A 22,842-nucleotide genomic window follows, 5' to 3' on the forward strand; every position below is an offset into this window, starting at 1 on the left:
GAAAGCCAATGAATTGAATTGATGGTGCCTTTGAAGTTACAGAAATGAGACACCAATATATAGCACATTTCATTTACTTCATGTAAACTAGAGACATTAAGGATAAATTTGGCATTGATCAGATTAGGTCACCTACCTTTGGAAGTTAAAGACCAAAATCCAGTGAGGGAAAAACAAACAAACAAACAAACAAACAAACAACTGTTCCCCTACCACACTGGCCAGACCAAGAGTGTGTTTCTTAGCTGCTTCTCAGCGCTTACAAAAAAAAAAAAAATTCTTAAAACATCTTTAAAAGGCTCCATTTTTATCTAACTTCAGACGGGAAAATCTAAAGCCTAACAGAGGAATCCTAGCCGTGCTTTCTACAAAATGGCGCCGCAGTATTTCCAGAGAAGGAGGCTTCTGGTACAAAAGGTTTCCTAATTTGAGTCAGAATGGAGGTCAATGCATTCTTCTCCTCCTCTCCTGTTTATTCTATTCAGGATCTATCGGATAATTGGGTCGTGATCGAATTGGAACTTAAACGGTGTCTTCGTAGAGAATATTACCACTGAAAGATGTCCAGATGCTTTGCGAAGCGAGGTGCCTGCCCGGGTGACAAAGGGAACGAGAGATATTCAAACCCTGATAATACGGTACAAAAGCGTTCTCAGCCAGCTCTGTCTTTCAAGGACAAAACCCCCTCCCCAGGACCGGCTCTGTGAAGAGTCCTGTCTCTCCGAGTACTTGTGTGGAATAGGGAATGAAGGAACAGAAATGTGTCTGGACACTTTGCAGGCCTTTGCAAAAGAAGGAGCTGCAGCCCAGACTCTGGCTTCTGCAGGCCCAGGCCAGTCCTTCCCTCCTCCATCGTGTTTGCACATCAAAACCCAGCCCTTTTCATAGGTCGGAAGCCTGAGAGCTGGAAAGGAAATTAGAAGTCAGTGGCAGAGACAGGAATCAAAGCTGTACTCTGGTATAAATCGAGCAGGGAAATGAGGGGAGAGGGTGGAGGCCTTGGAGTCAGGAAGATAGTTAGAATGAGATGGATTCAGAGTTAGAGGATGGACACTCACATTCCTTCTGCCGCTTTTTATCTGGGGGAACTTGGGGAAGATAAACAACCTCTCCAAGCCTGGGTTTCCTCCACTGTAAAATAACAAGCTTGGGCTAGATTGCCTCTAAGGGCCCCCCCCCCCCCCATTCTAAATCTGTGATGCTGCTATGGACCTTGCTGAGCATCAGTTTCCTCATCTGTGAAATGAGAAAAATATTAGCATATCCCTGTAGCACAGGATAGTTGTGAGAGTCAAAAGAAATCTTATCTATCAAATGTGTTGCAAGCCTTATATAATTATATTATTTAAGCAATTTTTATTATAACATGTTTTTCAAGTAGCATAATTAAAATGTGGGGTCCTTGACACCAAATCTTTTCCCTCTGGTTTGCCTTCTTCCCCCCCACATGCACACCCGTGTATGTGTGTGGTGGTGGTGGGGGGAGAGCAGAGGAGGGGAGGGTGTTACCGGTGGGAAGAGCTAAGCACCGCAGGGCTATTTGTTGCCTGAGTTTTATGAAAATGGCCTTTAGACTGAAAGGGAAATCTTATTCTAACTCTCAGGCAGGTGTGCTTAAGCTGGGGTCCACGGACACCCCCCAAAGGAATCTGTGGGTAGATTTCAAGGGATCTGTGAACTTGGATGGGGGAAAAAATTACATCTTTATTTTCATTAACCTTTAGTTCCTTTGTAATCCTCTGTATGTTATCTTATGCATTTAAAAACATTATTTCTTTTAATCGAGTCTATTTTTCCTTTCACCTTGGCTGAGATCATGATTGCTATCCCTGCCTTTTTGACTTCAGCTGAAGCATAATGGATTCTGCTCCAGCCCCTTATTTTAACTCTGTGTGAATCTTTACATTTCAGGCATGTTTCTTGTAAACAGCATATTGTTGGATTATGCTTTCTAATCCATTCTGCTATCCATTTAAAAACACTCTTCTGAGAAGGGCTCCATAGGCTTCGCCAGATGGCCCAAGGGGTCCGGAGACAAAAAAGGGTAAGAACCGGGCTCTGAGGGCTCATGTAAATGAATGAGAACATTGCATAAAGAACCCCTAGCTCGAATTTGCACTTGAGAGTCAGGCTGGAGGTTTGTAGCAGCAGTCACAACCACAAGGCAAAGGAAGGTAATTAAGCTTTAACACAATAATTAAATAATTGCTTAATTAGGCATTTAAGTATTAAAAGTGAAATTTTCTAAGTGGTGCCTTCCAATCTCTTTTGCTGGTTCCATTTTGTTTCTGGATTTGGTCCTTCTGTCAGGGACATCACCACTATGATAATGAGCTTTCCAAGGGTTTGGGTTTTTGTTTGTTTGTTTGTTTGTTTTTGGTCAATTAAAAAATACTGGGAATGAGAATGGTTCCAATTCAGTTCAACAAACATGTATTAAACACCAGCTCCGTGCCAGGCACTGGGCTAAAAACTGAAGATGAAAGATAAATAAGACAATTTCTGCCCTCAGGGAACAGACACTCGAGTTTGGGTTAAACTTATTTGAGAGGAATACTCCCCTTCCCCCCCCCCCGAAAAAGTTTTAATTTTTTAAAAAATAATTCTAAACTTATAACTCTAAGAACAAAACAAAACAAAATAATTTGGGAATCAACAATAGAAAGATTTCTAGTGCTCCTTAACGGCTCAAAAATTTTAAGCAATAATTCAATTCACTAAAATTCTAGTATGTATAAGCAAAGAAATCAGGCAGTCCCCTGGAGTTCATTGTAACAAGATTTGACCTGTAATGAAATATAAGAGCTGTTACCCCAACCTTCTCTACATTAACAAACATTGAGTCTTTTTTGCCATGGCATAGACACTGTTGGCTGGGTAAGAGGAAGGAAAGATGTTTCCTTGTTGAAATGTCTCACAGTTAATATTCTAGATGAAGAAAGAAGTTTAGTATCAATTTAATATATAAAGGATAGCATATAAAGAGACATATAAGATCATGATATCATAAGTATAGATACTTGAATTTTTAGTATTCATTAAAAAAATTTTAGTTCCAAATTTTCTCCCTCTCTCCGGCCTCTTCCCCACCCATTGAGAAGTCAAGCAATGTGATACCCATTAAGTATATATGCTTATGATATCATGATCCCATAACTCTTAAAGGTCATGCAGCTAGGCAGAATGCATAGTATGTAGCTGGAGGGGGCTTTCCTGGGACAAATGAAGCCTTTCCTGGCAGCTACATTTTTTCCAAACCATCTGATCTTCTTGAGTTCAAAGTTCTTTAAATAGTCAGTCCCCAAAGAAGTGCACAGCAGGTTCAATTAAATGTCACTTATAAATAGGCAAGTTATTACTGTTGGAAAGGTGTTCCCTTTCAGATGGGTGGTGGCTCTAAGCTTTAAGGTGAACCATTCTTCACACTATGGGCTGCCATTTTCCATCTCATGAATACCAACAACTCTTGACTTGCTGAGGAAAGAGCCTTAGATTGGGGTCGAGGTGAAAGTAGGTTTCAGAGACAAGAAGGACAGAAAATGCATTGGCATGGCATGAAGACAGTGGGAGAGCAGGATGACCGGTCTAAGTCTGGGCTACATAATAACAACAGCATTTGTATGTGAAGCACTTTACATATCTAGTCTCATTTGATTCTCACATCAGCCTTGTGAGGGAGGTACTATTATCCCCATTTTACAGGTGATGGAATTGAGGCTTAGTGTGGTTAAATGAGTTGTTAGGTATCTGAATCTGGATTTGAAATCAGGTCTTCCTGACTCTAGGTCCAGCACTCTGTCTATTTCACCACCTCGCTGGCAGATAGATATGGAGAACTCTCACCAAACAGAAGTCTAGGGTCCCAAGGGCAGGAATCAGTGTTAGAGGTGAAGGCTAGAGCTGGGACGGGCTCCCCAGCTATTTGTGTTTAAGTTTTTGCCACTGTGTGCTCATGAGTCTTTCGTGTTTTAAGTATTTCCTTTGTAGCAAAGGAAATAAATAGCTGTCCTATACCTGATATCCACTTTGCACCTGGAGTGCCTTTTCTAGAAGGTACCGTTTTAATTCCTTTAAGGGCAGATCTTAGACAAAAGACCTATCTAAGCAAGATTTTAGAGTTAGAGGGTGAAGAGGTTTTCTTCAGAACTCTAGAGAAAAACAAGAAAAGCCTGACTTTCCTGTTTTAGGGGTCAAGGTCTTCCAATATTGAATTCAGTTCACCCAAGTCAGAGTGCCTTGTGGGAAGGGATGATGACTGTTTGTCATTTGTTAACTATTTTGACTCTCTCCCTAAAGGTCAGGCGGTTGGGTAAGATTTTGTCTCTTTTTTTATCTGTTTATTTAATTGCTTTTTTGCTGTTGATGTTTGTCAGGTAGCTCCCTGAATAGAGAGCTAGGTCTGGAATTGGGAAGATCTGAGTTCAAATCCAGCCTCCCATATTTATTAGCTGTGTGACTCTGGGCAAGTTGCTCATCCTCTCTGTGCCTCAATATCTTCATCTACAAAATGGGGATGATAATAGCACCTTCCTCACAAGGCTGTTGTGAGAATCAAACAAGATAACATTTGTACAGCACTTTGCAAACTATATCATTGCTAGCTATTAGTATTGTTGGTTATTAAGTCCTATTTCCATGTCAGGGAAAGGTGACCCTGGTTCTCACAGGTTATCCCAAGGGAACACAAGCTCAGGTATGTTCTCCCATGCTGGAAAGGTCTCTAGGATGGTCCTGGGCACCAAAATCATCTGCTTCCTAAGAATCAGCCCAGTTGAGTACTCAGGAAACTCCTATGGCTCTCTAATACTTCTAGGATCAAATAGGAAGTCTTCCTTGGGGCATTTAAGCTCTTCCCAATGTGTCTTGCCTCAGCCCAGTCCTTACACACAATGGCCCAGCCATGTTGGCCTACTTGTTCCTCACACCTGACTTCCGATTTCCCATCCCCATACCTTTGTACTGGTTGGTCTCTATATCTAGAGAATTCTCCCTTCTCTGCTCTGCCTCTTGAAGAGTTGGTCCAAGCACATCCTTCTGCATGAGGCCTTTTCCTGGTCCTGGTTGATGCTAGGGCCTTCCCCTCCATGATTACCTTGGATTGATTTGCATATATTTTGTATGTAGCTTTATAAGTAGTGTGTATAGACCTATGAAATTACAGATGGCATCTCCCATTCAAATGTAAACTCCTTGAGGGCAGGAACAGTTTTGCATTTGTCTTCATGTCCCCAGCACTGAGCGTAGCCCCTGGAACACAGTAGGTTCTTAATAAATGTTTGCTTGGCATAATTGCTTACCTGCATAAGGACTCTTTGGACAAGAAAATCCATGTCACAGAGAAAAATCCAACATGGCCCTCAGTTCTGGACAGGTCCCTTTTACTTTTGCACTAACAGTGTCTGGAGTGGTTCGAAGAAAAGCAGAGGGGCTCCAAATCACAGTTTTTAGACCATCCACAAACTTTAACTTCTTTCTTGACAATCTAAATGTGAGATCTTTGTTCGTGACCAAGGGGACACGCTACAGAGAAAATGAATCACACTCATCTTGACATTTGGGCTATAAATGAAGGCAAAGAAAAGAGAAAATCACAGCTGAATCAGGATGACTCAGAAGTTCTCTGTGGAGAAGCAAATTAAGGAATTATCAGAGGTGGTTTTATTGTTTGTTCCAAAGGCTATGAGTCACCTCATTTCGTGTTATACATGGTCACCTCAGGTGGCAGTGCCTGTGACAGGCGTTTGTGAAGAGAAGAACAAGAAAGTAACTGCAGCCAATGTGCCAGTCTTCCTTGCAGAGGATGAGAAGCTAGAGAAATTTTATGAACGACTTTTGAGACCCTGCAGATTAAATCAACATATGCTTTAATCCTTGGGAACTTTGGTGTAATATGGGCACAGGAAAAAACAGAGAAAAATGTGTTGCTGAAAAACACTATTATTATTCATAAAAATAATAACAATAGCAGTTACATAATGCTTACTCTGTGCCAGAGGCTATGTTGAGCACTTTTCAATTATTATCTCCTTTGACCCTCAAAACCACCCTAGGAGATAGGTGCTATTACTACTCCCATTTTACATTTGAGGAAACTAAAGCAGATAGAGGCTAAGAGATTTGCCCAGGACCACACAGCTAGTAAATGTATCAGGCCAGATTTGAATTCAAATCTTCCTGATTCCGAGCCCAGGTCTCTATCCACTGAGTCACATGGGTGCCTCTACTGGTTCAGAGGTAAGAAACAAACAACATGAAAGGTCTGCAAGCCACACAGAAACATCGTTCTTAGATGCTTTGACCATTTTATTTAGATAGAGAGAATCGGCACCAGGCATGGTAAGCACTAACTAACATTGCAAGACAAAAAAAAGGATTATCTGGTAACAGACAGAAAGTGATGAGTTATTGACGGAGGAATCATCGATGACTCAGCCTCTGAGTATAGTCAGACTCTCATCTTGTTAACAGCAAAGATTGAAAATCAAGCCCAATTAGAAAACAGGAAGGCAAAGGGTTCAGTGAAGCAGCCGACCTCTTTAATGCTGAAAAAAGTAGAAGCTAGATGAATGTCCAGATTGGACGAAGGCTGCTGCCATTTCCATGAGAAGCCAGCAGTTTAACACACGTAAGCCAGTCATCACCACAATGAAAACCAAAAAATCCCCTAGTGTAAATGGAGGCTGGTCATTAAATTCATTCCTTATGAGCCTCTAGCAAGCAGAAGCAAGTCCCCAAATGGAAAAGGCCAGAGAACCTGCTTTGGGGAGAGTTCTGCTGGAGGGTAATGGTGGGAAGTGCCTTGGAGAATCTTGGGGTCAGCTGTGGCAGCTAGGTGGCTCCATAGTGCATAGAGCGTCTAGCCTGGAGTCAGGAAGACTCATATTGGTGAGTTCAAATCTGACTTCAGACACTTGCTAGCTGTGTGATCCTGGGCAAGTCACTTAACCCTGTTTGTGTTAGTTTCCTCATCTGTTAAAGGAGCTCGAGAAGGAAATGGCAAACCACTCCAGGATCTCTGCCAAGAAAACCCCAAATGGGATCACGGAGAGTTGGACATGCCCGAAAAATGAATAAATGAGCAAACAAGACATTCTGTGACTGGCTCTGCTTTGCTAACCACATGGAGAATGGCTACTTCTTTTCAGTGGCTACAGTCACAAAACCAGAACTTGTTTTTCCTGAAGACCTCATCCTTATAATCCCTTTTCAGGCTATCAAAAAAAGCTATTTTTTTTTTTAGGCAATTGGGGTTAAGTGACTTGTCCAAGGTCACACAGCTAGTAAGTGTCAAGTGTTTGGTCTGAGGCCGGATTTGAACTCAGGTCCTCCTAACTTCAGGGCTGGTGTTCTATCCACTGCGCCACATAGCTGCCCCCCCCCAAAACTATTAATAACTACTGCCTCACATGCCCACCTTACCAACTCTCCAAGCTTATTCCGGGCATCTTTGATGAAGGTCTGAAAAGGGAGCAGGTAGACCTGTTATTAGATGGCAGATCAAACCTTTAGAGTCATGCAAATGAAAGGTGAGAGAAGACAGTCTCCTTATACTTCTTTCTAACAAAGAGCCTCTATTTTAAGAGAGTGAAAAGTGACCTCAAACACTCTTTTCCAATAAGGTGAATCCTAATCATTGGCAAAAAGCATAGATTTTCAGTATTCTTTGACAACTCATGTATACAATTATCCTTTCGGATCATACAACGCTATGTTTTGACACAAACATTTATTAGAAGTATCTACTATGTACAAGGCCTTGGAGACACAAAGGCAAAAGCCAAGTAGTGCCTGCCCTCAGAGAACTTACAATCTATTGCAATATATACAGAAGTAAAATACATGTCAAGTAACTCCAAGAGTCATTAAACACTAGGAACTGGGGTGTCTACCAAGAGGCCTCAGGTAGGCCAGAGCACCTGAGCTAGCCCTTGAAGGAAGTTAGGGATTCTATAGGAAGTAAGAAGATAGAGCTTCTGAGCTAACTAGAGTAGTCCACTCATTGAGTCTTAATATCAGGTGAGGCATAAAACAGGAAGATGCCTGTTCACCCAAGATGGTGGCTAGTGTTGTGGAAGAGATCTAGCCCAGGCAGCAAACGGAAGAGGAATTCCCTAGAGATGGTGAGGTCCTCCATTGCCGTTGTGTGGGCATGGCACTGTGCTGGATTACCTTAATCCCCAGAGCATTTCAGAGCATCTGAAATGAGATCACTGCAAAGAATTGTCTTAAACTATGCACATGGGAACAACCAAATTGATGAAGAATATCTATCGCCTATACTATGACGTGTCATTAAAAGGACAGTCCTGAGAGCTGGTCCATTATCACATATCTTTTGAACAGACACCGTGGATGGATGAGGAACTGGGCCCAGAATCGAACAGAAGAAGGAATGTAGTTTGGCTCATATTTGAGAGACAGAGCAGGCTTTTAATAGCCTTAAGCTTTTCCCTGTAGCAAAGGATTATCTTCTATATCAGAGGTCTGTAAACTATGGCCCATGGGCCAAATCTGGCCTGCCACTTGTTTTTGTATGGCCCTGTGAACTGAGAATGGGTTTTACATTTCAAAATAAATTGCCTTTATTTAAATAAGTTACATTTATTGAATAACCTATATTTATTTAAATGAACTGCATCTTTAAATAAATTACACTTATTTAAATAAATTATATTTATTTAAATAAACTGTATATTTAAATACATTGTATGTATTTAAACTGTATATTTAAATAAATTACATTTGCATTTATTGCATTTATTTAAATAAATTGCATTTTCAAATGTAAAAACCATTCTTACTCACGGGACCACACAAAAACAGACTGTGGGTTTGGCCCCCGGGCTGTAGTTTGCTCAACCCTTTCCTATCTAGTGACATTTTTTCTGAGCAAGAGACAGAGTGGAATCATGCTCACAGGGCTCAGTCTGGTTCCTATCCTGCCTCGGACTCACCTTGGCTCTGTGTGACCCTGGGCAAGTCCCTTAAGCTTTTCCCAGTTTCAGATAACTCTGGAACACTGTGGATACAAAGCAGGCACTGATCTGCACGGTAAATGGGAGTTTCTTCACTGGGTTTTGCCTCTACTAATGACGTCACAGGTCTGAGCCCCCCATTAATTCTTCCAGTGATGTGGTATGGCCGTGAGTCATGGAACACTACGGTCTCCAAAGAGTTCATGTTATGGGTAGCCTGAAGGGCAGCTTAAAGGCACATGGTACCTATGATTAGGCATGTACTAGCATGTATGCAATGAGTAATTACACTAAAGAAAGATGTTGATGGAGAAAAGGAGGTGAATCACAATTTAACAAGCAGGATGGATACCTGGTAGCCAGCTCATATGCTCGTCTGATGTCTACACAGTGTCAAGAGATCTGGAGGATGGTCCCAGACCCCCTGGGGAGTATTTATGGGAGAACATGGACAAGAGACACAATGGGTGAGAAGGTGGGGATATGGATGAGTTTCCTGCCTGCACTTCGGTTGTAGTATACCCATTGATGAGTTCACAGATCTGTCAAAGACCAAGGTCATATATTGATTTTTTTTCTAAAAATGGTTTGGAAAACATTTTTTTGAAATGTTTAGAAAACCACTTTTTGCTGGTGATGTCCTTGGGTGCTGGGCAGGTTTTTTCACTGGTCAAATTTGTTGGCATCATCAGGTTGCTCAGAGGAAATGGGCAGAGCTCTGGAATCCAAGGATGCCTCGAGGCAATGAGCAGGCCACCATGTTCATTAGGATGTCAATGACAAAACATTCATAGTGACAGCCACAGTGGAATGCTTTGAAACATGGATTCATACACTGAAAGAAACTGAATTCAAAACCAGACATTCAAAATCAGAGGCATCTAGGCATTAGGACAGCAGCAGCCTGTGAGCATGGAACACCTGCGCTGCTTTGACATGGTAGAACTGTCAACAAACTCCAAAATGTTGGAGTCACGCCTCAGAAATGACTGAGCCTCCGAGGGAGTCGGCGTGGCCAGAGAAGACCAGCTGCCCCTCAGCTTTCCTTCCATTGGAGATGGATGCCGTGTGTAGCTTTAAGTGCCTTGTTCTTCTTTCCGGTTGATTCCTGCAACTTTGTTCATTTTTGCTCGTGATTGGTTCTGCATGTGGTAGCCCACCTACTTGCAGTTCTCCCTGAGAGCGTCTAGTGGGTTTTTTTTTCTTCTTCTTCAGAAAATATCATTTATGATGTTCTCGACACAGCAATTCATGGATCATGTACACAATTACCCTACCATATCATATAATGCTACATTTTTAATGATGACAGAATAATGTGACAAGCAGAGAGTGGGTAAGGAATTGAAGAATTGTACCAAGGAAATTACATCTCATGTAACTGACAGGATGAAACTGAAGATTCTCTGGAGAAAGCATATGTTTTTCTAATTCATGTGTCATGGCAGAATAGGGTGCCAGTGTTCTCTACAAGTTCATAATCCCCAGACATCCCTGGGAGGTAGATCAGAAATACTGTTATTGCCATGGGGAACCATTGAATGCTAGACCCAGAGGGGAACTTAGATTAGACATCATCTGGTTTAGCTAACCCCCTCATTTGATAGGTGAGGGAGCTAAGGTGTTGGGAAGAGAAGTGACTTCCTCAATGTCACATCACCAACAGACATACCTAGAATGAAAGTTTCCTCGACCCCAATCCACTCAGTTCAATTCAACAGACATTTGTTAAACAACCCCATATGTGGAAAACTAAGGGGACATGGGCAATTGGAGGGATATGGAGGTTAGCTAAGGAACCTATCATATAATGAATAAGGAAGAGTCAGAATTAGAATACCGGGATAGGTGTGCCATACTCTACTCAATATTAATGTCAATCCCTAAGGATTTGCATCCTAAATGAAGGAATCAATGAGTGAATGAATCCAATAACTGCAGCAGATGCATGGAAATGCCAGATGAAGAAATCCAGCAGAATCCCTTTATAATATGAATAAGATTGCCCAGGGAGATCTAGAAAAAGAAGGTGGAGGACCTTGGGAAAGGCTCATCTTTAGGGAACTAAGGAATTACTCATTTCCCCCTGATTTTCTATTTCCTGATTTTTCTGTTGAATAAGTTTATGATTTCATGGATTAGCATAGATATAACCCCAGGATCAGAACATTACCATTTGCAGTTCTTTCACCATTGAAATTTTTCTCTAAATTTTTGCTATTGTTATCACCACTCTTTTTTGTACGTCCTAGAATTTTAGTTAGCAATTCCATGACGTGAAAGGTTCCCTTAGAAACCATTAGCTCCTAAGCCTTGTTGATGATGTTTCCCTGAATGTTACCCTTAATATTCTCCTCTTTGTTTGTGGCTCATTGAGCTAAAAGTTCCTTATTTTCTAGAGGACTAATTTTCTTAACCCCATCCAAAGTCAGAGACAGTTTTCTCTTTTGCCGTGACCTCACCAACAGCCTTAGGACAGTTTATTTTGGCATTTGTTTGCAATTTGGAAGATGTCTGACAAGTAGTTGGAAATGTAAGGCTGACTCTGAGGAGTGAAGGCAGGGCTAGAGATTCAGATTTTGGTATTGGCTACATGGGGTTCAAGACATCTCCAGTAAAACAACAGATCTGTGATCTCATCAATGGGAGAATTGTTTCCAGGGATGCATATCACAATCCATAAACACCTATTAATCTTGGGTGATGCTCATCAATGTCTTCCAGTAAGACATACTGGGAGCTTCCTTCCATCCTTTTACCATTGAGGAGATTTCAATGGAGGAAGGGGTGGACCATTGTTTGTTTCCTGCTTAACTTCAGTGAAGGTCCCATCTTGTTGTTGTTATTAATCCATCTGTTTGATGGCATCCTTCAGACTTCTCCTAAGTAAGTCTTCGTTTATAATATATTGCAGCCTGCTTCTGCTCACTAAGCACATCTCCTTTGGATACTCCTCACCTTCAGTTCTTTGAAGACTGTAGTAGTCAATTAATCAATCATGAAGTATTTATTACTCAATCATTGAATCACTCATTAATCACAGGTGCCAGCTCCTGTGCTAGTACATGGTACCACTTTTTACAAAAGTAAAGCAGTCCCTGTTCTCTAAGAGCTTAAATTCTATGGGGGAGAAGGAAGACAATATGTATATAGATGGGCATAATATAGAATATAAACAAAATGGATACAAAGTGGTTGGGGAGTGGAGAGCACTAGCAGCCCAGAAGGGGGGTGGAAATTAGAAAAAGCTTCATGTGTTATTTGAATTGACTTCTTAAAAAAGTTTTAACCTATCTTTTTTGTTTTTTATATCACCATAGTTTTCCCCAGTCTCTCTACCAGAGAGGTATCCTAAATAACAAATAGCATTTTTTAAGACAAAAGAAGAAAAAGAAGTAAAAACAAAAAAACCCTCAGTACAACTGATCAAAACACTGACAAAGTCTGAAGATAAATGTGATGCTCATGGACCCTCCACTTCTGCCAAGGGTGAGTGGGAGCATCTTCTCACATCTTTTTGTTTGAACTTGTTCTTCCAAATTTTGCAACATTCACTTTTGACTTTGATTGTAGCTATTCTTTCTGTTTACTTTGTTGCAGTCTTTGTTTCTATTTGTTTTCTTGGCTCTGCTCACTTTAGTCTGCATCAGTTCATGCTGCTCTTTGCGTGCTTCTCTGTCTTCAGCACATTTGTCATTTCAGCTGTAATGATGTAATGTAATGCTGTGAGAACAGCACAGTGACATTCACAGATCACCATTTCTTCAGCCATTCTCTAGTTGGGGAGAATCTGCTACTTTGTTTCCAGTTCTTTACTATCACAAAAAGTGCTGCTATAAATATTTTGGCATGTATGGATGGGGACTTTCTTCTTACTAATGGCCTCCTTGGAGTAAAAGTCCAGTGGTGGAATCTCTAGGTCAAAGGGTATGAACATTTTAGCCACTTTGTTTGCATCATTCCACATTTTCAACTGAGTCTTCAAAGAAACAAGGGATTGTAAGGTGTGGAGAGGAGGAGGGAGTGCCTTCTGGGTGATGACAGCCAGTGAAAAAGCAGGGAGATGACAAATGGAGTACTGCCTGTGAAGACCATTTTGGTCTAAGATACCATCTTGACTGGATTGTAGAGTTCACAAAAGGTAGTTGTGAGTAATAATGTGTAGGATTCTGTGACTCACAGCCATGAAACATCACCAGAAGAATTTCGGTGGAGTCATTCATTCTTGGGGAAAGTTTAACATGATGAAAAGAATCCAGTAATTTCTGAAAGACAGTCTCCCTATTTATATCTTCTTCTTCCATTCTGAACTTTTCCTGTCTGTTCGCAGTGTCTGTCCTAGACATAAGTATTAATGGATCTATCCTACAGGTTGTCTATCCAAGAATAGAATCCAGAATATTATTACATTCTGCACAGTAGGCATTCATTTACCTTTTTTCCTCTGTGTGGACAGTTGAGTGATTACAATGTTCAGGGATTTTATGCAATCAGTATGTGTAGGAAATCTCTCTTCCCTATTAGAACGTGAGCTCCTTGAGGGCAAGGATTGTTTTTGCCTTTTTTTTTTGTCATTACCAGTGTTTAGCATGGTGCCTGACACAAAGTAGGTACTTAATAAATGTTGAGTTGATTTCAACTTGGACTTAGCACTGGTACTATGAACAAATGAATGATATGGTGATTATTAAGAGCTTGCTCTGCACCAGATACTCTACTAACTCTGGAGATACAAGAAGGCAAGACAATCTTTGCCCTCAAGAAGCTTACATTCAAAGGGGAGGGGAAAGTTAACACATAAAGGGGAGCTGAAAGAGGGTCACGAACATGTGAGGGGGCATTGTGTGGATGTACTTGTCGGAAAGTGAGAGGGAAGCCTTATTCCCAGCGAAGTAAGGCAGAGGCCACTTATCAGACCCAGGCTGGCTCCAGGGACAGAGTCCAATGGTTTTTTGGTAGGAGAATAAGGACAATGAGGACAAAGGTTTGGAACAAAAGTGGCCAAATTTAAAAATGACTTCAGGAAGCGACTCCTTCAGTTTCTAAGATGCATAATGACCCAATATCATAGGCTCAGACTTTGTCATGGGACATTTTGAAAATTCTATTTGGTCCAGTCGAGAGGTGCTATGGGAAAGACTTCTCATTAACTCCCCACACAAGGTGATTCTACAACCCGGCATATGAAAAAAATTCTCCCAAATTGCAATATTGAGCAGATGGTGCAGCTCCTCAGCATATGCAGCAATGCCCTCCCTAGAATTTTGATTATGTTTGTGAAATGCAAACCTCGTAAGGATGACTTGGTGGTGTTAGGGAGAAGTGTGCTTTCAACAGCCCCCTGAGTTTATCAACTTTTGGGGATGTAGACATAGCAGGGGCAATGAGGGATTTTTGTCATGGCATATGTTTGGAGCCTGCAGACTGGCAGGAGGCTTGTGTTTGCTTCCAGAGAGAGGTACTGTGTCTTGACGTCGCCAGAATCCCAGAAACCAGGCCGACCCCAGGCTCTTGAGAATGATTTCAGAACAGCCTGCCATTTGCAGTTCAGGTCTGCTCATGTTCCAGGGTGGAGGCTGCATTCACTTGCTCGTGGGAGTACTTGAGTGTGGTATTCTATCATGTGCATTTGTACCATTTTCACAGGGTTCCATCCACTGCCAGGATGGGTGTTAGGTCTGATATCAGTAACAGGTGAAGGGCTAGCAGACCTGCAATGTGACTGAACTTTATCCTGTAAAACCACTTGGGAAATCTGCAGTATCAATTACTTTGCCAGAGCTTAAGAGATGCAGAGCACCTAGCAACCGTCTGCTGTACCACAGTGCCCCCTGGCCATACAGAGGAATAGGAGCACGAGTTTAGAAACCTTAGCAACAAGCACATTCTAATTGGATTCATTGAATAGGGAATCATTTCCCAGAAACACAAGAGTTTTAGAGCTGGAAGAGGCCACAGGGATTACTGATTCCAGCCCTTTCTTAATCTTACAGATAAGGAAACGGAGGCCCAGAAATGTGGAACTCTGATTTATTTTTTCATTCTTGTAGGAAAGTCAACATAAATCAGCTAAGTTATGGTTTTCATGAAATTAGGGGCTGCTAACAATAACAACAAAAATAAGTTACATTATTTCTGATTCCATAAAATGTATTGATAAAGGAGATGTGAGAAGAGTTTTCTCTCTGACTATTGATATTTTCATCTTAAAATGACAAAAACCTGTGGGTCTGACTACGCAGTAACTGGTCATTATTAACAGATGGGTAGTCAGGCTGAGGGAAAAAAAAAGATTAAGAGGGTAATTGTGATATGAAATGAGTATTTCCATAAGTACATGGGGTTGCCACCAGTCTCTCAGGGGTTGACTACTCTTTCATGACTTCTAAAAATAAGTCATCTCCCTGACCATCTTTGCTTTCTCAAAATTATGAAAAAAAAACCACATGTCAATCTGTAGTGTTAAAAATGAGCACGTTGATTATATTAGATTTGCCGTTTCATGTGCAATAATTTAAAAAATTATACTATGTTATAGGAATGCTTGTTTTATTCTGTAAATTAAAAATGAAATAAATATTTTTTTAAATGAGCATAATATATAAAACAGATGCAGGGCTCCCATCAAGTAGTCTGGTCTGTATAATCCACTGCTCAGGGGTTCCTGTCACCCTAAAGTCAACCAGTCCAGAAATCATAGCCCCTGTAATGTGAATTTAAGGTTATTTCATAACACAAGCTGACATATTGCAAGACATGTGTTATAGCTAAATTATTATTCTATTTTTACAACTTCATCTGGGGATATCTCCAAATATAAGACTTTCCTGTTGATATTTTCAATATCCTTCCTGTGAAAATAAATGCTTTCTTAAAAATGGCATGGGGCTTCATGCACTCAACATAGTTTAGGGCCTGCCAATGTCATAATCCATCCCTGCCACTGTAAATCAAATGTACTTTGGAGGCAAGATTTCAGAATAAATCGTTGAACTGAAAGCAAATTCATGCTGAGAGATTGCCTGTCGAAGTGAACGGGATGACAGTGCCATCTACCCAATGCAGGCTGAACTACCATTCTTCCAGAGCATAAATAAAAAAAGTACCACAGATTGGGCCAGATCTTCAGTGAGTAAGGCCCCTCAACCTGGTGTCATTTGATAACCTAGTGTGGGACACTTTGCCCAACTGCAGAACCGGCACAGTTCAGCAGCTGTGCCTCTGTATCCCTGAGCTATCGAGAACATTGGCACCCACCCTTTCTCTCCAAGAGGATACAGACAATTTCCATTTTACCAAATTCCTGTTTGTGCTCATCCCCTCACCAAGGAGACAAAAAGCAGGTAACCAATTTAGAGAAAAGAGTTTGTTTATATTACACAAGCCTAGTTTGAGTCATATGATCAGTGGGGTTTTTTGGGGGTTTCTTTTGCTGATTCTCTCTCTCCCTCTTTCTCTCTCTTTCTTCATCACTGCTACTTCTCAATAACTCCTTCCTCCATTTTCCTCACACCACTATAGGACTCTCTTAGACTAAAGAAATATGATTTGGCAAAAGCATTTTGACCATGTTTGACCATCCATTCCTTATTCTGCATCTGTGGGCCACAGTCTCTCCTTCAAAAAGGGGAGACCAATCAAATTTCTACATTCCTTAATGCCCAAGGGGCCCATGGCCATCTGTGGGTAAAGCACACTGTATGCCATCTTGACCCAACATTTCTTTAAAAGAGAAATTAAGTTAAAATGAATGCCCAGGGAAGCCACCAGTGTGGAAAGAAATCGACAACACAGGCAGCTTTTTGATGGTAGTGGAGGCCATGGGAAGAGAAGAGCGAGATAGGGACCCTAATCACAGATCATCAAAGGGACAGAAGGCTCTCCAGAGGCCATCAGACTGTCAGCTCTGCCTGAACAAACATCCCCTTGACCATAGAACTTACAAAGGGTCATCTAGCTCCTGCCTGAAGGCTCCAGTGAGAGGAACCAAAAATTTCTTAAAGCAGACCATTCTGTTTGTGGACAGTGCTAATTACTAGCATGTTTTCCCTCCCATCAAGCCTTAATTTGTCTCTTTGCAAATTTATTCTTGATGTAAACAAAAGCAAAGCAGTGCAAAAAGGCATTTTCCCCCCTGTGAAGTCAAGGACACCAGTCCTGGAATGTTGGCATTGACTGCTTCATTTGTCTGTCATCTACAGCTCTCAAGGTACAGATGAGCTCCCGCTGCATAGGGTCTGTGGGCATTGGCCTAAAAAGAGGCAGGCAGCCAGGGCAAACTCACACCCATTGTCTAGGAGAGCAGGAGGTAGTAGAGAGAACGGCATGAGTATGTTTATTCAGTCCTCTCGGCCTCAGGTGTTCTGACTGCTGGCTGACAAGGCAGCATGCTCCCTTCCTGGCTGCGGCCTCATGAAATACCACTAACCTCATTTAGTCGGAGTTTTCCCGCAAGTATATATGAGGACTCATCCCTTTTCTAGGGGCTTGAATATGTAATTTTTTTAAAAATCAGGGTGAGGGCCCTGCGTGTTGAGAAAATCACCTAGAAGCAGCATTTATCGCGTGGCTTTTTATTTCGTTGGCTTTATTTGGCTTTGGCGGTATTCTAATATAGAAGACCATGAGAATTTGGCAGCTCTCGCTAGCCCTGTCTCTTTTCTTAAAACATTACCTTGTCGTTAAGCTAGGTAAGACTCAAATTAGGAAGGTTGGCTTCCCTGGGGAGGTGTCTACTCTGGGATGGACACTGGGAGCGCTTAGGGAACCATACATCACAATGAAAGAAAAAGTTGTCAAGTGGCTTTATTAGTTATAGAATCTGACCAAGGCTGCCTGCAGTATAATCCCCCTCTTCAATCCTCTAAAATATCTTTTAACCTATATTAAAAAAAATTATACCTACAAGAAGTGTATACCACTTACAATATGCCTTTTCTTATACAGTTATCAGTCATCCACTCAAGGACAGCTGCAATGTAAAGTACTCTACCGAGTGCATTATAGACACAGCTTTGCTGGGAGCGCTAAACAATCCCAGCCTTGGTCGTCAGCAGCAGGTCCTTCTCATTGTTTGCTGGGAAGAACATAGCCTTCTCCTTACGGAAAGAAACATCTAGTCCATTGTTATTTAGCACCTTCCCAGGGCAGCTTTCAATTGGCTTGTATTCTTTGTATCGCCTGCAAGTAATGTTTGCAAAAGTTACTCAGAAAAGACCTTCACTGATGAAATGTTGCTGTCTGAAAAAAAGTCCCTTACATTCTTTTATTAAATACAACAGGCACTAAATAAAAATAAATAAAAGAAGGAAAGAAAAGAGTCAATTCTCTCTAGCCTCGATCTAAGGCCAGCCAGTTGCTAGGGTGTAGAAAGAACATTTTGTTCAGTGGGAGCTTTCCTCTTCACTCTGCCATGTGAGAGAAGTGCTAGCTTAGCACAGCTTTAGATGAATGTAAAAAACCTCTTAAGACATTCAGCATGAAATAAGCAAAGTTTTGTTTTTGAGAGAAGGAAGAAGAGCACAGTGGGCAGAGAACTGGCCTTGAATTCAAATCGGGCCTCTGACATACCTGCTGTGTGACTCTGTACAAGGCACTTACCCCCTCTCTGCCCCCAGACAACTCTCTAAGACTCTAAGTTACACAGGAGTGGCTGATTTGCATCATTGGAGGGACTTTCCACACCAGGACTTCTCTATACAAATGAAATCTTAGGTCCAGATCAAAAAACAAGGTTAGTTGTTATTAAAAACCTGAACCACTGATTTCATTGGGGATTTTTTTTAATAACCCCTGGCAATATTAATGGAGTGTTTAAGCAATTAGACTTCATTAGAATGGGGAGGGGGGAGAGAATTATAGATTGATAGCTGGAAGGGTCTCTGAGGCTTCTCAGTCCAATACCTTCATTTTACAGTGGAGGAAGCTGGGGTCCAGGGGAGAGAAAGACTTCCTCGGGCAGTGTCTGAAGTGGGCTTTGAGCTCAGATCCTCTAACTCCGGAGCCAGAGCTCCTACCACTGCACCAGGGGAAAAATGCTTTGTTCAACACAGAAAGGAAGCCCGGAAGCCAGCTCCCTGCTCTACTATCCGGGCATAGAAGAGAGAGACCATTTGTAGAGAACCAGCAACCTGTTCAAACAACGTCTCAGAAAATACCCAAAGAATTGGAGGCAGAAACTTACTTGTACACAAAGAAGGTTAGAAGAACAGTGAATACAGTCAAGGCACTGATGGAGATCAAGATGCCTGCTCCAACTCTGGCAGGTGACCCTGGAGCTTGGGATGAAAAGAAAGAACTTTGGAATGAGCTCTTCCACGGAAGGCACATGTTATCTCCTGATCCAGCACAGAGCCCGGCACAGGAAAATGTGGGTTGAACAGATGGGTCCTTAGTAGCCCTTCTCTCCACAAAATAGCTCATATGATCTACATTTGTAGTGTATTGCTTGGGAGATGGTAACCTCCTCGAGGCTGGGAACAGTCTCATTTTGGTCTTTGGTGCTTTCATACCCAGCCCAGTGCCTGGTATACAGCAGGCATTTAATAAATGATGTTTGAAATAAAATGAATTCGCATCTTTATAATCATCCTGCCCCAACCTTTCTCTCCTCCAATTTCTTTTAGAAATAACCACTCCCATTTCTCCTGGAATGTATCGACCACAAGGTCTCTTAACAGTGAAATAATGGTTAGTGCTCAAGCAGTTCTTTTCCTTGCTTTAAATTTGCTTTGAACCTTTTTAATAAAAAAGCATATTTTGATATATATATACCATATATTATATACTATATACATATATAGTGTATATATCACACACATATGTATGTATGTATGTATGTATATTGACTGGTGAGAGAAACCTTGAATCAGGAGAAGTCATAAAGGAATAGATGTGACCTAACTCTGCTCAAAGAATGCAGCAGAACCAAGGACATGAGCATTAAAGGAGGCCATCTTTGCTCTCCACTCCCCTGTTCAGCACTTGCCCTTTGAACAGGGGTGATGAAGTAGAATTTTACCATAAAATGAGCTAAAATACAAAGTCAATGGTAGAGGAACGGCAGAGGGGCCCAAACGGACAGTCTCCTAACACAAACGTCCAATTCCCAATCAAGGATCCCTTCTTGTTTGTTCTGTTGGCATTTCATGTTTATATGGAAAGTAAGAGTATACGATAATTTGGTTTTAAAATTGTCTGCTTGGTTTTCCTTGCTGAGTTCCTGAAGAGTAGCCAAGTGAGTTTGGCACTGTGGGTTTGGTTTCTTTATTTGGTAGAATACGGGAAAGTGAAATAGAGGGCATATGGGTGAGTTAATAAGGAAACCAGGAGCCCACTCGGTTTTTTTAGCTGCTCTTCTCCACTCTGAATTTTTGACCATGCTGCTGTCTCCTCTAAGTGGACATACAGCCTGACGCTGGCACCAGGCTACCTAGGTTATTTAGAGGCATGAACCAATGTCATTATTTATAGCACCCAGACCTTTCAAGTTACCTCTGGAAATGTGGCTACATTCAAGGAGAGGCTTAACTGTATAATTATAGCCTATTAGTATTTAGTCTAAGGTCACCATCTGGAGTTTCATCTGACGACTTGGCCCCAGTCACAATTTTCTGGGGTCACTCTTTTAAGCTGGGTTCTAGATAGACATGTTATTTTCTTTTAATTCTAGCCTAGGAATCCTTACTAACCATCATTCAATAAATCTTCCAATGTGTAAGGGGGAGAGGGAAATTGTGGGGGAGATGCTGACTAAACTCTGAAAACAAAGCTCCAAATAGCTCAAGGAAATGTGGGTGTACATTTCTTTTAGAAAAAAATAACTTTCATTGACACTCTTTAAAAAACACTACTCTCACTTCCCAATAGTACTCCCGCTCCACCCCAAACTCTCCCCATACAGTTTCATTCTACGATATCTCTCCACATGTATCATGTTGTCTAGAGGGAGCGTGTTCAAGTCCTCTCTCTGTCACCTCTCAGCTGTGTGACCCTGGGCAAGTCACTTAATCTCTCAGTGCCCTCAGACAACTTTAAGTGACTGATTAATTACTGATCTGCATCAGCAGAGAAAGTTTCTACGTGGGGAGTTCCTCCCACTGATAAAATCCCAAGTCCAGGATTTTAACCCCAACCCCAACTGTTGTGATACAACCAACAATGAACATTTGTCTGAGAAGTTACTACTTACCTTTTCCGTCGATAGAGACCAGTGTACTTGTAAAGGGCCAGGCTGGCCTCATTACCCAAAGTGAGGTTCACACAATACATCCCAGCCTCACTGAAGGCTCTCCTTATGGTCAACAAGCACTGGTCATTGACTTCCACAGGGTCACAGACTGTGTTCTGGGGCCACAGGCATGTAGGGTCAGAAATAACTGTACAGACATCAGTAGGAGTGCTGAAAATGGCAAGAAGGTTGGTGGGGAAAAGACAGAGGAGGGGTAGGGAGGATGGGAAAGAGGGAGAGAGAGATACTTTGTTAATGGTGGGTGGCCCGTATAGGCGATGAGCTGCATTACTGTAGGGAATACTTATATTGATGAGCTCACACATTTGAACATTGGAGTATGGAGCACCTCTAAAGTACAATGAGCGGATGAGCAAAGGGGAGAAACTGACTTTGCATCAAGGATCCATCCATTCCTCTTCCTGAGTCCATAGAAAGCACTTTGGAATAACTTAACGAATCTTCTCACCCAACCCTGTGAATGCTGGACTCACTCCTTCCTCCAGGAGGGAGGATGTAGTGCTGACGGCAATACCACTCGATTTCATTGAGTTATCCCACAAGAATCTCTTAACGTGTACAAGGACAAAGAATCCCTGCACGTGAAGGAGTTAGCTACTGTCTTCACCACCTCTCCAAGATTGTAGAGAGAGTAATAGTCAGAGCTGTATGAGGCCCAGATCCCCACACCTTGGACAGGTAAGAACACATCTCAAATGAATAGATCAAAAGGAGAACTAGGTATGACCAATGCCCACACACCACTTAATCAATCAAAAGGCATTTCAACTCGATGCAGCAGGTATGTTCAGACTGCTTGATGGGCTTGGTCATGCTTTTAGAGTTTAGTCATAGAGGTCTCCTATAAAATAGCAGACCAGGGGCAGCTAGGTGGCGCAGTGGATGGAGCACAGGCCCTGGAGTCAGGAGGACCTGAGTTCAAATCCGGCCTCAGACACATAACATTCACTAGCTGTGTGACTCTGGGCAAGTCACTTAACCCCAATTGCCTCACCAAAAATAAATAAGTAAGTAAATAAAACAATAAAATAAATAAATAAAATAGCAGACCAGTTCAGAAACCAAGAGGTTCAAAAGCATCTGATGGGAGAGAGGAAAGAGCCATTCCTAAGAAGGAATCACTTGGGAGTTGGGGGTGGGGGTGAGGAGAGAATCTTGGTCTCAGTATCTGTTCCTTCCTCTATCCCCTTGACCAGAGAAGGACCCAGGAAACTTTAGAGGAAGAGGACTTGGCCGTTTCCTGGGCATTCCATCCATATTAACAGCTGTGGGAGGCAGTGTCTATACTGGCAGAGAAGGATGGATTGGCTAGGAAGAGGAAAGGCAGAGTCAAGGTTCTACAAGTAGCCCAGCTACACCACTCACAGGACAACATGCTTCCAGAAGCTATGAATTGCCCCTTGTTCTATTCACTCTCTAAGCTTGACCTCACATTCCTTAGGACACTATATTTACTTGGTGGGAGGGTATATCATAGGCTTTTTTCTTGCTACATCACCTTAGTAAATACTCCTTTCTAAAAGCTAATTACATCAGGCTCACTTATTGAATGCTGTTGTTCAGTCATTTCAGTTATGTCTGACTCTTCATGACCCTGTTTGGAGTTTTCTTGTCAAA

At 41.8% G+C, this 22,842-nt stretch overlaps 1 protein-coding gene across 1 annotated transcript in view; it reads right to left on the minus strand.

Moving 5' to 3' along the window:
* Positions 1-17,760: 17,760 nt before the first annotated feature.
* The window catches only part of LOC114050497 (transmembrane glycoprotein NMB-like), a 32,228-nt gene continuing 27,146 nt past the window's right edge, over positions 17,761-22,842 (minus strand). Inside the window, 4 exon segments of the mRNA XM_027872248.1 lie at positions 17,761-18,155; positions 19,159-19,252; positions 21,166-21,196; positions 21,198-21,375. Of these exon segments, the coding sequence (XP_027728049.1) occupies positions 18,002-18,155; positions 19,159-19,252; positions 21,166-21,196; positions 21,198-21,375 (457 nt within the window). The 3' untranslated portion in view covers positions 17,761-18,001.

This window comes from Vombatus ursinus, unplaced genomic scaffold, assembly GCF_900497805.2.
Source record: "Vombatus ursinus unplaced genomic scaffold, bare-nosed wombat genome assembly UNPS02014799.1, whole genome shotgun sequence".
Lineage (NCBI taxonomy): Eukaryota > Metazoa > Chordata > Mammalia > Diprotodontia > Vombatidae > Vombatus > Vombatus ursinus.